Source organism: Salarias fasciatus, chromosome 12, assembly GCF_902148845.1.
Source record: "Salarias fasciatus chromosome 12, fSalaFa1.1, whole genome shotgun sequence".
Taxonomy (NCBI): Eukaryota; Metazoa; Chordata; class Actinopteri; order Blenniiformes; family Blenniidae; genus Salarias; species Salarias fasciatus.
The window spans coordinates 23,111,961-23,127,715 of record NC_043756.1 but is presented as its reverse complement, the minus strand read 5'-3'; the positions used below and the strand labels follow the sequence as shown (position 1 = coordinate 23,127,715).

The window sequence follows — 15,755 nt, the reverse complement described above, 5'->3', positions numbered from 1 at the left end:
TGCGGCTGTGTGCAATTCTGGAAAAATGGGGATAAAGTCTCCACAGTGTGTGTCGGGAACGCTGCAAGATGCCAAGCATTTGCTCAATAGCCGCGATCTCTGATGTCGTCCCTTTGCTGTGGGCTGAATCATCATGAGTTAAAAAAATAAAAGAAAAAAAAAAAGAAAAGCAGCCCCTCTCAAGCTGGGCAAAGTGAGAATGACAAAAATTGAGATTAGGTGCCTGAAATCATTGACTTCATGTGCTGATGTGCACATGCCTCAGGTCTGTTGAAAGTCCAGATTTCTCAAGTTGTTTATCAGTGACAGCTTTTCTTTCTTTTAGGGTCCAAGGGGTCCTGATGGAAGACCGGGAGAGAAGGGGTCTCTTGGAGTAAAGGTAAATATGATTCAATACGCTAATTCAAAGCATCGATCATGCTCTTTTAAGTTTTCTAATTAAACACATCACGTATGTCCCAATGGAAAACCCAGATAAACTAAATGGGCCAAGTTTCTCAAGCAAACATGAGAAGTTTTACAAGCAGCTTTGTTCTGCTGAGTGTGATTATTAACTACTTTTTAACATCTGAGGAATCTTTAGAGGACACTCTTATTAACTGGAAGAATTTAACCACAGAAACTCGAATCAAAGAGTCTTGAATTATCAGTGATGCTGACAGCCAGGAAGAGTTCAGATCTGAGAAAGTTCAGCCAGTTTTTGTTTCTTCTGCGCAGGGTCCCGATGGTCCACCAGGAAAATTGGGCTTCTCTGGAGAGATGGTGAGGAAAATAGAACAACTCTAAACTTCAAGCTGTAATGACATTATTAGCTTTGGAAACTTTTCCATGTTTTTTTTTTTTTTTTTTGTGATGTGTTTGGCCTTTTAAAGCTCTGTAGTTTGCAGAAATAGTATCAAAGATGATATTTGATGTTTAATGTTCAGTTCATGCACTTTGATTTTGCAGACAGTGATCAGATGCTCTTATTAAGTACATTATTATGATTATAAAAATTGAACCGGTGCAAAAGCTCTGTGTTAAAAGCTGCCGCTACAGAAGCAATCAGTTTAGAAAGCACCTGCTGAGAGGTTGGATCCTTCTTTTTATATCTGATGACTGAACTGATTGTAGGTGTGTATATGTGTATATGCCCCTCCTTTCCACACTGTGGAGTTTGGATGGGCTAGAGTCACAGACACAACACTGAGAAATTCGCCAGAAAACTAACTTTACGCTCAAAACCATGCTGTCAATGTCAGTTTGTAAAATCATGCACAATGCAACAGCTATGGGAATTCTTTGGACATTTCACTGTCTCATTATTTTGCCCACTCAGAATCAATACACATGGGACGTGATGGGAACTTGACCTTTGTGCAAACCGATGGTATTCACATGAGGTTTGCCTTGATATTGAGCGTGGCGCGGGCGCCTTGTCTCAGTTGTGGGAAGGATGCAAATCCCGGAACACACCAGTAGCGCGCCTTTGAATCAGGAGGTGTTTCAGCGCGACACGCCCTCATAACAGGAGACCAACTGCAGGGTGACCAGGCCTGAACTTAAGTACAATGTCCATTCATAAGAAGCACAACCCAGGGGACTACACACGACTGTGCACGGCAGGGGGTTGCTGCAGATCTCAACCTGCCTCTCAGGTGGGGAATGTGGTGGGGGGGGACTAGTGAATAAGAATAAGGTCAGGTAACAACATCCTCACTGTGTCTCTGGGTGTATTTATTCAATGCTGAACAATAGTAAAATTTGCATGAGGGTCACTGTGTGCCAAACTGTCCTTTAAAATTGTTTCTGGTTAACCAGTGTGAACTGGCTTCATATTTTCTGTGTCTGCAAACTGTAGCATTTCCATGTTTTTGTGCTCTGCCTCTGGTTTCTGTCTGATTAAATTTGAGGAGAGAAAGGTGAATACAAGGAAGCTGATGCCTGAAACAGAAAACAGATGGGAGGGAAGAGACAGATGCTGCATCCCAAATTGCACACTTCCACACTTACACCTGTTATTTCGAGTGTTTAGGTGTGTTCACGCTGTCGATTAAGACATCATGCGGTGCACTATGCTCTGCTGTTCATTGCAATCAAGTGAGATGTCTTTCAGGCATAACTGAGCTCAGAGTAACATCAGCATGAGATTGAGAGTGTTTTTCTCTCATCCTGTTCCGATCCTTCCGAAACTCATGTTACAATCTTAAAATGCCCTTTTGGTTTTTTGCTCTCATCTTTATATTTCTCAGTCAATTATACGTCTAGACAAGACAAGGTCAGACTACAAGCCACACCATGAATGTGTTTCAATGATCGGATCAAATCAAAGTCCAAGGCAGCACATATAAGTTACCTATTTTCTGCATGAACATCCTCAAACAAACCCTCTGAGAATGGTTACAGATGAATTTTTATGAAAACTCACCTTTTGGTTCCATTGCTGAACCATAATATTACCAAGTCCCTGAAGAATATGAACTGGGAATCATACCACTGGGAGGCCGCAATTGTTCTTATTGTCCATCTTCTTGCGATGCACAAGATCAGGTTTTCAGAAAAGCTGCATTTTCTGCAGTTTCCACAAAGACAGGGTCAGAGCGTTTTTCCAGAACTTGTGTTTTTGGCGACTGTTTATTGTGCAGAATTTTGCATTTCTTTCTGAACTGTGCTGTATGAAAGCACTGGAACACACAAACTAATAGTTAACACATACCAAAACAACCCCTCTATGATATTAACTAGGTGCTGCATTAATGTCTTTTTCTTGTTGTGTTTCTGTGCTTGTGTCTGCAGGGGAAGCTTGGTGAGCCAGGTGACGCGGGGCCAAAGGGATTTCCAGTAAGTGATTGGAGCTAACAGAGCTCTCCTTTAGGTCAGTCTTGATGTTGGGGACAAACACATTCTGCTGAACGGTAGTGAGAGGGTCTTATGGGTGTTATAACATTTCAATCTGTCAATTATTTCTTAGATATGTGCATGGTTTACAAATGAATATTTTACTTTTTTTCAGGGTGTTCAGGGGCCCTCGGGATCTCCAGGGGCCAAAGGAATTCCAGGAGAACCCGTGAGTTTTTGATTGATTTACATGGATGTTTATCTTGTTGAACAACTTGTTAAATCAACCTGAGCTTTTAGAAACGTGCTCCATTATATGTGTTTCAGAATTTCAGAATTTTGAGGAGAAGACTTTGGGAATTCATGAGACGAAATGATTCAGCTAAATTATGATTCCATTCAACTTGGGCTTCAACTCTATAGAATAAAGGGTTGAAGAGGAGGAAACAGGCATCCTTTTCAAAATGTTGTTAGGAGAAGTAGGAGAGAAAACTCGTCTTACTGTCATTGGGACATTGTCTTTTTCAGCCCTGTGAAAGACAGGTGAATTATGAGGATGAGATTCTTCATTTGAAGCTTGAAAATGTTGCAAATATCCTTCTGCAGCCGTCTATGTTTTGTACTGTTCAACACTGAAAGGGAAAATAGGACTGGCCTTCCCTTGAGCATCTCAACTTTAAATGTCGGATGGTTAAAATTCCACATTTGGGAGTGTTTTTCCACTTAAAGGTGCTGTAGGCAGGATTCCGCATCTCCGCCATCTTGCTTAGGGTTACCTAAGCAAGATGGCGATTTGACCCATCTAAGAAGGCGATTTGAAACCCAGCACAGCCAATCCTGTCCTGTTTTCTCTGACATCACGCACTCACGCAAGTTAAGCCCCTCCCACAAGAACGTGCGACAAACGCCCCTCGACCAATCACGGTTAGAGCCTCAGGGGCTCTTCTGATTGGTCAAAGATACCTGGAGCTGTCGAGATTCCTTTTCAGCTCAGAACAGAGACAGATGGAAACGCTGCGCCCTCGCGGTAGTGCAATTATGCTACACTCCTAAAGGATTATCAATGGATTCTCTAACATTTAATCCAAAGAAAACACAGAAAAATTAGCATTGACTAGCAAAATCCTGCCTGCAGCACCTTTAAGTTAAAAGATTCATACAAATCCATTTTTGTGCATTAAATTGGTGATTTTGTGTGTTGATTACAAGTTCAGTGATGCGATTAATCACAGTTCATTGTGGTCAGAGTTGCAATTGATTAGTTTAATAAATATTTTAATCGATTAACATCACTAGTATTTTGTGTTGTAACTTTGGGATGCTTCGACTGGGAAGGAGCAGGTATGTGAGAGGAGGAAGATGAAGCAGTGGGTAAACAGAAGATAGAAAAAACAGTAAGACTTAATTATGAGCTGTGCTGTGTTGCTATTGTTCTATGGTCTTGCAATCTTCTTTGAATCTCCTCCGTTACTCTTCTTTTTGATTTGGTTTTGTGACTAATAATGTTCCAGTATATCATTCTCATTTGAGCCTGCGATTCATCATGCATTATTAACTTTTTCTGTAAATCAAACCCACAGTGTTCAGGTGCTACTGGATCGTTTGCACAATATACAAATGGCAATTTCACAAACAACATGAAAAGGTGTTTCTTATCATAGTTAATATCAACACTGGTTTCCGGCAAAATACCGCAGTTTTGATTAATGCAGTGATTGGAGCATGTAAAAGTGAAGCGGAAACACATTGATGACCTTCATAGCTTTGTTTCAAAGTGGGCTGCTTTATTTAGATGTAAATAGCACTGCTTATATTTTACGTGCAAACTGCTATTCTTGGACGTTTTACCCTTTTAACGACCCAAATAAGATTTTCAAAAGTTGTCAAATGCATGAAAGCAACAAAATACACATAAAATGTCTCATTTACAATATCCTGTGACTCCCGGGCAACTATACTGTGGCATTCTGTTTGACCTTGCATATATAAATGTAAAGTTTTTTTTTCTTTATGGCACCTCTTTATTGAGTCCCTGTGTGAAAGCCCTATCTGAGGCGAAAATCCCTCAACAGTCTAATCTTCTTTCTCTCATTCTGCACAAGTCCCACAGACACAAGCAGAGAAGTAGTGAGTCAGACACAATTTGATTTACACTGCTCCCTTCCTGTAGGGGCAGCTTTATTGTAGCCTGAATATATGTCTGCAACAGCAGGCCAGTTTTCATCACTTTCAGAAGCTTTGGCTCGGTGCTTTGAGGGCTCTTAGCCCCCCAGATTAACTTACCTCCTCAAATCCCCACTTTGTGCCTCTTTCTTATTTCTTCTCGCGTCCCTCACCTTTTACTGTCACTTTCAAAGGTGTTTGTCTGAGATTAGAGAGTGCTCCTCGCCTCTTTTATTGATGCCACTGCTTTGTTACCGCAGGGACCGGCGGGACCACCAGGAACGATGGGGCCGCTGGGGGAGATGGGGCCAGGGGTGAGTTGATCGCACAGCCGGCGTACGAAATCCCGTCGAATTTTACTCTTGTGCAGAACAATAAAGGCTGTCACTGCTTTGGACAGGGGCCACCGGGAATGACCGGAGAGAGTGGGCTGCCTGGTGAACCCGGAGAGAAGGTGACAGGACATTATCTTGAACTTTTTGTGTGGAATCGCCACAGCGGTGTCGGCCAGAGTGCAGCTACAGCTCAACTCTGAGATCCACATGCAGTATTCCTACCAGCGCTAAAGCTATTTTCCCAATGGAAAAATTATGAATTTGGCTGAGTATTTTTATCTATTGGTGATCAGTCAACAAATAAAACTCCCTTTCAAACTTTTGCATGCATCTTTTCCTGCATGCAAGCTATGTCTGAACTTGCAACCATGATTAAAACTGAAGCTGTTTATACACTCAATTCACTTAATGCATGTAAAACAAGCCAGCCAATCACACCTCCCTCTCTGAAGATGTAGCACGGTTCTTATGTGGAGAGGTTAGAAGTAAAATATGCATTAATACTACTTTCTGAAGGACAAAAACGAGTACTAATCTTTACAATTAAGCCAGTAACATGTGGCATCGCTGTGGCTCTACTGACCTACATCAGGCCAACTCTGCTGGCCCGAATGTCACTGGTGATTAAGCTGCTGCTGTTGCTTGAACTATATTTCGCCTCGTCTTGATATTTTTGCAGAACATAATTTACAGCCTGCCTTCTGTTGTTAATCACATTAGCATAAACGGTGTCCAAGCTGCCGCTGCTGCTGCTGATGTTGCTGACAGACGGCGTCACGTCTTGCTCGCTGGGTTGTATCAGTGATCTTTTATGAGTTGATTAAAAATTTGATGAAAACAAAAAGCATGGAACAGTAACTGGAGTTTCTGTACTCGTGTTTGTTAGGTCCATTTTCACATTTGGTTTTTCAGGTCAGACTCTCCAGAGTACGTAGCAAAGCTGTGCTTTTTGTCATAAAAAAATATGCTTTAAAACACACAAAACATCAACACTTACTGAAACATGCTTTCTCTCCTCAACAGGGCGCAGTTGGTCTTCTCGGCAGTATTGGGGAACAAGGTTTGACTGGCCAGAGAGTGAGTAGCACTTTTCCTGGTTTACATTTTGTGAAGTGCCTTAGAATTAAACAAAGAAAGAAAGAAGAATTGAAGCAATCTCTTGAAACACGTGGTAAACCAAAGAGCACATCTGTCCTTATCATGCCCTGAAATGCGCCTCTGCCAGTGTTCAGCTTGGATCACATCTGGGAATGCTGTCTTTGTCACACTGAAACAAATGTCACCATTGTATTTTTTTTTTACGATGCGTCTGGCAGGGTGAGCCCGGCATGGATGGAGACGCTGGACCGAGTGGGCCCGATGGAGCCAAGGCAAGTATGAAAATGAAAGACACACAGGGGAGAAGTATTCAGATCCTCTGCTCTAAGTCTCTATTGGTGGAAAAATCAGTTTCTTATGTTCAGACCGTTTTGTCTGTCATCCATTCAGTTGTTTGATTTAAGCCACCATTTGCATGCAGTTAATCAATACCTCTATGTCTGATCGATCAAGCTACACTTTTAAAGGTTTATAAGCCATCAAACAGGAATGTTTTATTACATTTATTTTGCCTCGACCATCATGTCTTCTTTGCTGCGCTTCTGATACACAAATGTGGAACTTTAAGATAATTTCAACAACAAAAATGTAAATAAAAAAATCAATTGAAAAGGTTTAGGAAATGTTTTATGAGGAAATGCTTTTAACTAAAAGTTAATATCTAAACCATTACCTCGGCTGCATGTCACTTGCTGTTAGTTAAAAATCGCTTGTTTAAGATTGACAATCTTATTTATTAAAAAGGTTCTTTGGTTCGCAATTCCATCTAAAAGTGTGAAGTATATTTAACGAACAGCCAAAGTGTAGTTTTTACCTCCCGAAAAAAGTTTCCCTCTCGATGGCCTGTGATGTCTGAAAGCCTCCAGAATGCAAAGAAATTGAGCTTCATATCATGAACGAGCCATTATAGAGACACCCGTCTCCTCCTAAGCACAGAAAAGTGAGACTCTCTGTACAGTCAAAAAATACAGTAATGTTAAAAAGAAACTGCCAGATACTGCAAGTTAACTTGGAAGAGGGAACAGAAACACATCATAGAAACTTATATTGAGTGTGAATGCTTCAGAACTGTAGTCTCAGCATGTGTTTGTACTTTTCACCACAGCTGTGACCTAAAAGTCCCAATATGCATTACTTTAAACACTTGCTGCTTTTCATTACGGAGCCCACAGGCCAACAGTAAGTGACCAAACGCTTATTAAGACTTTGGTCGGTTGTCAGTTTTCTGTCAATAATTTCACCGCTGATTGATTCTGTTTAGAGGCTGTAAGTGTGTGAACCCGACGAACCCCCTCCCATTCTGTCTCGACTTATCGTAATTGGATGGATGTCGAGTATGGTTTGCGAGATTTTGGCCTTTGTACAGCCGGAGCTGCTTCGTGTTGACACTCAGTGAAAACAGACAGTATTTTAGGAGCTTCACTGTCTGGAAAGGATCGTGACAGAGAGAGAAAAAAAAAAAAGAAAGTGGAGAAAGAAGCCTCTTAATTCAGCCGAGCCAAACTGCAGAGTGTGTCTGACAGAGCTGTAAACTGCTTCTGGCTGTCAGAAGGTGGTAAAATATGAGGATTAGAGGAGAGTCCACCTGAGAGTCTGTTCAGCTTCACACTAGCACATGTGTGCTGTGAGTAAACTGCTCTGAGAGGTTTGTAGACAGTGCGGGAGGAGCTTGTCATTTTCATTGCTAAATAAAATTGTCACGGTTCATTGGTTTCATTAAATACAAATTCAAAATCCAACAAATATAACAAATTCATGAAATCTGACTCGTGACTAAATGTGATATGATATGAAGCAGATTTGTCATTGTTTGAGAAATGGCAAAATAAAGCATGTCCACATCGAAATGAGGCTCAGATGCCAGATTCCACTGATTTTGATTGGTGGTGATGTGTTGCTGCAGTGTACAGTCTGTCCTCGGTCCAGAAACAGAGTACTGCCAGGTTTTTGTTTTATTTGGAACTTACCAAAAGCTTCCATTATTAGCAGTGATATGAGCCACAGCACAACAAATCTGTTTCAATTTACCAACACATTCAGGTCCGTCCCACAAATCTGTCCTGTTTTTCCAAGACATGGAAATGTCCAACATGTGTATCCTGCTCACAAACTCACACATCCCAAAGGATGCGTCTGTCAAGCTGCAAACTGTTTCGATGTGTTATTGAATTATTGGGGAAGCCACTAATATCTCACAACACTCCAATGAATCCAACTCCTCAGACCGGGAAGAATGAGTTTCATAGACCAGGGTTGTCAATCCTGGCTTGAAAATCCTCATGCTTATTAAAGATGACATTAAAGCTGTGTTTAAACCTTTGCTGGTAAACTTTTCCCAGGGTGAAAAGGGGGACGCTGGTCTGGAGGGTGCACAAGGCGACAGAGGTGAAATTGGCCTGAAAGGAAGCGAGGGAGCGGCCGGGCCTCCCGGGCTGGTCGGGGTGAGGGTGAGTGTTTGAGCCGCCACTTTCATTCAGTCCTGGTAAAGACGGCGCTCTCCGACCACTTACAGCTCCCTTCGATTTTCTGTTACCAGGGTCAGGAGGGTAAACCTGGCAAAATTGGGGAGCGAGGAAAGCCGGGAGAGAAGGTTTGTCGACTCTCTTGCTTCGAAGCTAAATGCACCCTTTACTCCTGGATGTCTGTCGGTTTGCTCTCTTGTACCAGGACTTGAATAGCTCTGTGAGGCGGCGGTAAACAAACGGCGGGGTCGCTAGCCTCCATAAGCTCTTCGTTGGAGACGCTTAGAGAGCTTTAGCTGCCAGCGTTTGCATTGTCCAACTGCTGCCGCGGGGTTTGTGCGCTCAGCGCATACCCGCTCACTCATAGGCTTTTCTCCAGGGGAGCAAAGGTCACCAAGGTCACCTGGGTGAGAGTGGATCAGTCGGGGAGCAGGGAGAGCCCGGATTTGTTGGCCAGAAGGGAGCAAGAGGAACCATGGGTCCAATGGCGAGTTCCTCATGGCCGTCTTACAGCGTTTATGAGCTGTTAATTTCTGAGCTTAGGCTAAATCTATACGTGTGTGTCCCCAGGGTGCTCCGGGGAATATGGGCCAACCAGGGGATGTAGGCGTTACAGGTTACGAGGTAAGAGCCTCTTTTGTTCTGATATTTAATTACAGGCTATTAAGAGGAGCAAAGGACCCACAGGCCCTTTAAAGCCAAACAAAAACCTTCTCTTCAGTCTGTTGTCAATTTATAAAAGTCAAAATGATCTCAATAAAAAGGTGAGAGCCTTTAAAGTACAATGTTTAATATTTTCCATGTCAACATTAGAGCAGATTCCTTTTCAAGGCATTCCTTTGCTTGATGCTTTTTTGACATGAAGTCCAACATAAAAACGTGCATTTTCTGTATGATCTTCTATTTTCACCTTTGTTGTTAGTGGTTCCATCTGTTTCTTTCTCTTCACCCTCATCTCTCTCTTGTGATCACGTTTACTTCCTGCCTCGTTTGGGTTATTTGACAATTTATGAGGTGTGAAATTCATTTCCCTTGTTTTAACATGAACAACAACACTCTTTTGATTTTTAATGCGTCCTCATAAAAAAAAAAGTAGAACGAGGTTCAGATGGTTTTCTTGTGAATTAGCGTTTCAGTGTACAACAAAAGACTTGATTTACCAGGATCCTGCAGGAAGCTTGATAAATTGCATGTTCACACAAATACATTTTTCTAGTTTATGTGCATTTTTAATTTGGGAGTATTGAAATGGTGGCTTTGCATGCAGACGCTCAGTTTACATGAAAATAATCTGCTGGAAGCAGAATCACTTCCATGTTCAGGTCCCCACAATTTGGAAGTCGAAATATGGAGAAAACTTTTTTATTTGAAGTGTACAAATGAGAGGAAAATAGTCGATTTGCACCTGAGTGTGCTCATTTTAGGTTCCCGGTCAGATTGACAGGTGTGATATTAGTCCTCAGGATTTAGGACCACAGTTTCATAATATCCACAGCTTGATGGATGAATTTAAAAATCCCATCATCCCCTGAAGAAGAAGGAAAAGTGATGATTGATGACACCATTCACGGAGGTTTTATCTGAACTCATGTGCATCCTCGCATTACACACACACACACACACACACACACACACACACACACACACACACACACACACACACACACACACAGACACACACACACACACACTGTAAAGTGGAGCGAAAGCACCATTCTGTCTTTGTCTTTCCACAGGGTCACGTGGGACCTCCAGGTCTGCTCGGGCCTCCAGGACTAAAAGGCGAAAAGGTACACGGCATCGTCAGAGCCGTCTGCTAATTCTGATTGTGTCTAATCAGCACCGAGGGCCTGTAACACTTCCCTAATATTGTAAACCTGTCATGTAGCACAGTGCCTCTGAGTGCGTGGTCAATCTCTTTGATGCTCTGAGACTTCAATTACGTCCCTAATTAACACCTCCTTTGTCTGCCTTGTTGTCCTTGCGATATCCCCAAAGTCGTCCCCAAATTGACAGTGATGTGAACTCAGACACAACTGATTAACTTCAGCGCAGTCGGACGCACGTAACGAGCCCGGCACCTGGACTCCACTGCTCTTAATACTCCAGATATTAACCACCTAATCTGTATTTATTTGACAGTCTTCGGCGCACAACGTGACACGGTGCTCCAGAGTTGAGCCAGACACTAATTTGCTTCTTTCTTTTTTTCAATTTGTGCCTCTGTGCAGAAGCCATCTGGATGCGGGTATCTGATATTATCCCCTCTCATCAGTATCCTCTATATAATAGCTAAGCTATGCTTAGTCTGTAATTAAATCAATATTACACGGGTCAGTGAGAAATTTATGACTCATTTGGGAGAAGCTTTCACTTAGATATGCTGCAGATAAACACAGATCTGTAACACAGTCGTGATTCTGCCACTAATTTTACACAGTTCATCCATGCGGCGGCACATTCCATGATGGGCTTTCTACTGTTTAATCAAATTTCACACATGTGAAACAAATAGCCGTTAAAATTACCACGCAAATCTATGGATATTGTTTAATGAATCTCATCAAGATAAAAAGGAACTCACACAGACGGCTTGTGTTTATGGGAAATGGATCATTGTGGCTAATAGCGCATATAATCATTTTCCATCCGGATAAAGGGAATGGGCCGGCTGTTTCACACACAACATGCATTGATTTTTACACACACCATTGGATCAGAGTGAAACTGTATTGATTGGGGCTGTTTTGCCTGTTTTAGGGGGAGCAGGGGGACGACAGCAACGTGGAAGGTCCTCCAGGTCCCCAAGGTGACAGAGTGAGTTTTTCTGACAAGGAGCAGTGTTTCCTGTTGGCTCTCTTCACGGTGCTGGAGTTGGTTGTTAAATCGTGTTTGTGGGTCAAACCAGGGTCCTCCTGGAGACAGAGGAGAGCGAGGGGAGCCTGGGGAGCCTGGATACATTGTAAGATGTCAGAAGAAAAACCAGAAAACTTGATTTTTCAGAATAAAGTCAAAATTCAACTTGTAAAAATACAAAAAAAATATACATTTCAGGGCCATATTGGAGTAAATGGAGCCAGAGGTGAAGCTGGTTCTCCTGGAATTCCTGTAAGCACCCTGTTTGTGTCTTTTTACCCCCAAAAAACATGACAAGTAAACAAACCCGTCATCTTTAAATCCAGCACTTCATTATTAACTCTTCCAGGGACATCCTGGGCCAAAAGGACAACCAGGGCCGAAAGGATCCAAAGGTGATCAAGTAAGGAGATAAACATGAATTGATGCACAATTCTGTGTGTTTGAAAACAAAGAAAATCTTACATGCTTACATGTCTGAACTGTGGGACATGAACTCTTTGTTCTTCAGGGTCAGAAAGGAAAATCAGGCACAAGCGGCCCCCCTGGAACCAGAGGACCTCCAGTAAGTGTCCATCCCCAATCAGTAGGGCAAACTCATAAATCATGTCATAAGAGGAAAAATCAGGTTTGATTTATCAACCTGTCACTCCTAAGGGTCCCGTGGGTCCTCCTGGCCCCCGTGGAGTGGAGGGCAGGGAGGGGCTGGAGGGTCCGCCTGGAGTTGATGGTCTGCCCGGAAAAGATGGAAGTAAAGGAGTGAAGGTAAAGTCTCCGTCAGTGGAGCTGGAAGGGAAAGACAGGCCGCTCGTCTTCCTGCTTTTCATCCGTCTCTTGTGTCCAGGGGGAGCAGGGAGAGGACGGAGAGGTGGGCTTACCTGGAAAACCTGGGCATGAGGGGAAAGCTGGCGTGACAGGGCTGCCAGGTAGACAAGGCTTCTTCGGACCAAAGGTGGGAGTCAGACAGAAACATTTCCACCTTTTTTTGTTTTAATCCTTTTTGGTTGCTTCAACTAACAAAATTTGACTTAATATGAAGTTGCAGTACAGGAATCTTTATAGATCACAATAGAAGCAAAATGATTGCCAATAACATCACAAACTGCCAACAAGTTTTAATTTGCTGGCACCGGCTCCTCTGGCTCTGAAGTGCTGCATTTATGTTTGGAACCCATTCTGAATCCGAAGGCCAAACGCTGCATTTAGTCGTTGCGGCATCTCTCCCAAGACCTCCAATGCAGTGCAGTCATTTCGTGAAGTTACTGTTGCGACATATTAATGAGTGGACACAGCGTTTATCTGCATGACCTTGCCAATATCACGTAAAATTCAAATCGGCATGGCTGTGAAAAACCCAGTGTGGCGTTATGTATGGATTACGTAACGTTTGACCTCTCCACTCATGCGAAGCCAGATAAGTTTTCAAGTCCTATTTTGGTGATTTGCAGGTGCACATTTATAGGATTTCCACAGGCTGTTAATGGGCACAGCATAATCACAATAATATTGCAGTATTGACCGTTATTAGTTTGGATTTGTGCCAAAATGTTTTCAAGTGGAAAAGTTTTCTCAATATTAGCGCTGACAAGTCCTTCAAAAAACTAACACAGAAACACACACACACACACACACACAGGCTTAAATCTGACTTTCCAAGCCGCCAAGAAAATTATAAAATAAATTATTTTTCTTTTTAATAAAACTTTTTAAGATGAGAAGACAATACTGAGACCTAAACTGAGATATCAGCGATGCGGCAATGAAAGATGAACCTTGTATTTATCAAACCCGTCCTCACAGCCATGCTGTCAGGGTGACTCTGTGGAAACAGCTGCAGTAGAAGGTAAAACATGTGTTCATGTCCATTCCGTTCATCCGACCCACAAAAAAAATGTGACATTGTGTTTGTGAAGGGTGAAAATCTGCAGCTTGGTGCTCTCGACTGTTTTGATTTCTATGGAGAAGTATAGGGGCAGGTATGAGGAGGATTTCCATATTTTTTTGTGTGTTTTCCAGGGCGAGCGAGGTCTGCCAGGCCAGCCCGGCCCGGCAGGGAAAAGAGGCTCGGCTGGTGGGATGGGATTCCCAGGAAGACAAGGAGATCAAGGAGCTAATGGTCAACCAGTGAGCGTGCCTTTTTTTAATTTTGTCCTTAATTTCTTTGCTTCACTTTCGTTTTCCTGCCAGTGTGTTTTTACTTCTCTGTGTTCTCAGGGGGACGCTGGTGGACAAGGATTTCCAGGAGTGTTTGGCCTGTTTGGACCAAAAGTAAGCTGATTGTAAACTGTTGACCAAGTTTTATTCTCTCTATGATCACTCCTGAGCTTTCCGGAAAAAAAAAATTAAAAATTCATAGCTTAAACTCACCTTTTATTAAAAGCACTTTGGCAAAGTTGAAACACTTGAACTTGCCAGGAGCTACTTCAATCTTTTTTCCAAATGTATAATGTATGTGAATTACCGTGATATTGTCATTGGGAGGATTAGACATGAAGGCTGTTTGGCATTACTGTAACATGCCCCAGGATGACATCTGCTGCAGCAAATGTCTGTTTTACTTACAGCGCTGTAGATCATTACCAGCTGAAGAAACAGAGCATGCGTTATGAGAGTCAAACTCTTTCATTTAAAAACCCGGGAGTGACGCTGCCGCTTTTTCTCAGGCCAGAGTTGAAGCAGGACTGTGAAGCAGATGAGCGTTGAGTGAGCGGAGCTGTTGCTACTCAGAAGCAGTCGGTTGGGATAATTATAGTAAAGTTGTCCCATTAACTTACACAAATAAAGACTCCATAACAAACTGTTAAAGTATCTTGAAGCCTGGAGGAATGTTGTATTTGTAATAAGCTGATTAACCTTTGAACAGTTCACACTTGTTCTTTCTAAAATCTTCTCACTTTCTCAGAATTACTGGGGTTTTTTTTTTTAAACCTCTCTGTCTGAGCATGTTTTGATATTTTCACAACTGTGTGAAGGTCGATTTGTATATGCTGTTAAAAAGTTCAGTGAGCCAGTGATCCCACATGTTAACATTGTTGTTGCATTCAAAACTGAGATTTTGCCCCAAGTGGGAAAAGGACTCAAAAAGGCCAGACAGCACAGGCTGCAAGAGAAAGCACTCCTTTTCTGGAATACCAGGGAACACAGGGAATCCAAAAACTCCAACAAACTGAAACACAGGCAAGACGCCAGGGAGCAGAGAATCACGGAGAAACACAGATGAACCAGTCACAAGACACACACCTGAAGCCTGATATATACTGCAGCCACCAGGTGAAGACAATCACACACTCCAGCACATCGAGGCAGGGAGCAGCAATCAGGCAAGGAAGGGAAGTCAAGGAGCTCGAGATCAGAGGCAGCATGAAACAGAAAATTCGCACTGTGGCAGATTCACCTTTTATTGTGGCATTTTGCAGCATTGATTAACAACTAGATGCCATTTACATGATGGGAAAACGCAGTGTTTTTGCGTGTAGATGGCGACATTTTGAAAATGATGTCCATTTTCACAGGAATGGCAGAAAGGCTGAATACTATGAAATTTTCATGTTGTGGGCACTACTGATTGCATGCATGTGTGTGGTTTCATCACAAAAACAGAAAACAATTTTATCACTTGAAAGCATTGACGTGTAAATGAAGCCTCAGTCAATGAGAAGAAAAAAACATTCACCTGCTGATCATTTTAGTGGTTTTCGGGGGGACATGTTCAGTTTCTCCATTTAATTTTTCTGCAGTTTAATCTGAATTCATGCAAACCACTTCTCCACAGCATTCTTGATTCTGATGCACTTTTTTCAATATCTGGAGATACATTCCATACTACATATTATTCTGAGTGGGCTGAGGTGTCAGGACGAAATGTCTTCACGCTTCTGCTGTGACACAATCTCACACATTTTTAATGACAAGAGATTTTCTTTGAAAATGACATTTCACTGAAACACTCCTGAACCAGGTGACATGCAGCTGCAGTCAATAGACAGTGACTAAAACCCGCTGTGTAGAAGTATTTGTTTGGTAT

The 15,755-nt window shown here is 42.4% G+C and overlaps 1 protein-coding gene across 1 annotated transcript in view; it reads left to right on the top strand.

Moving 5' to 3' along the window:
- Positions 1–15,755, top strand: part of col27a1b (collagen, type XXVII, alpha 1b) — a 72,021-nt gene that overhangs the window by 47,591 nt on the left and 8,675 nt on the right. Inside the window, exons 29-50 of the mRNA XM_030104266.1 lie at positions 326–379; positions 718–762; positions 2,776–2,820; positions 2,993–3,046; positions 5,241–5,294; positions 5,381–5,434; positions 6,339–6,392; positions 6,632–6,685; positions 8,753–8,860; positions 8,950–9,003; positions 9,255–9,362; positions 9,446–9,499; positions 10,612–10,665; positions 11,636–11,692; positions 11,784–11,837; positions 11,930–11,983; positions 12,081–12,134; positions 12,243–12,296; positions 12,389–12,496; positions 12,576–12,683; positions 13,748–13,855; positions 13,946–13,999. Of these exons, the coding sequence (XP_029960126.1) occupies positions 326–379; positions 718–762; positions 2,776–2,820; positions 2,993–3,046; positions 5,241–5,294; positions 5,381–5,434; positions 6,339–6,392; positions 6,632–6,685; positions 8,753–8,860; positions 8,950–9,003; positions 9,255–9,362; positions 9,446–9,499; positions 10,612–10,665; positions 11,636–11,692; positions 11,784–11,837; positions 11,930–11,983; positions 12,081–12,134; positions 12,243–12,296; positions 12,389–12,496; positions 12,576–12,683; positions 13,748–13,855; positions 13,946–13,999 (1,443 nt within the window). The remainder of the gene's footprint in view (positions 1–325; positions 380–717; positions 763–2,775; positions 2,821–2,992; positions 3,047–5,240; positions 5,295–5,380; positions 5,435–6,338; positions 6,393–6,631; positions 6,686–8,752; positions 8,861–8,949; positions 9,004–9,254; positions 9,363–9,445; positions 9,500–10,611; positions 10,666–11,635; positions 11,693–11,783; positions 11,838–11,929; positions 11,984–12,080; positions 12,135–12,242; positions 12,297–12,388; positions 12,497–12,575; positions 12,684–13,747; positions 13,856–13,945; positions 14,000–15,755) is intronic.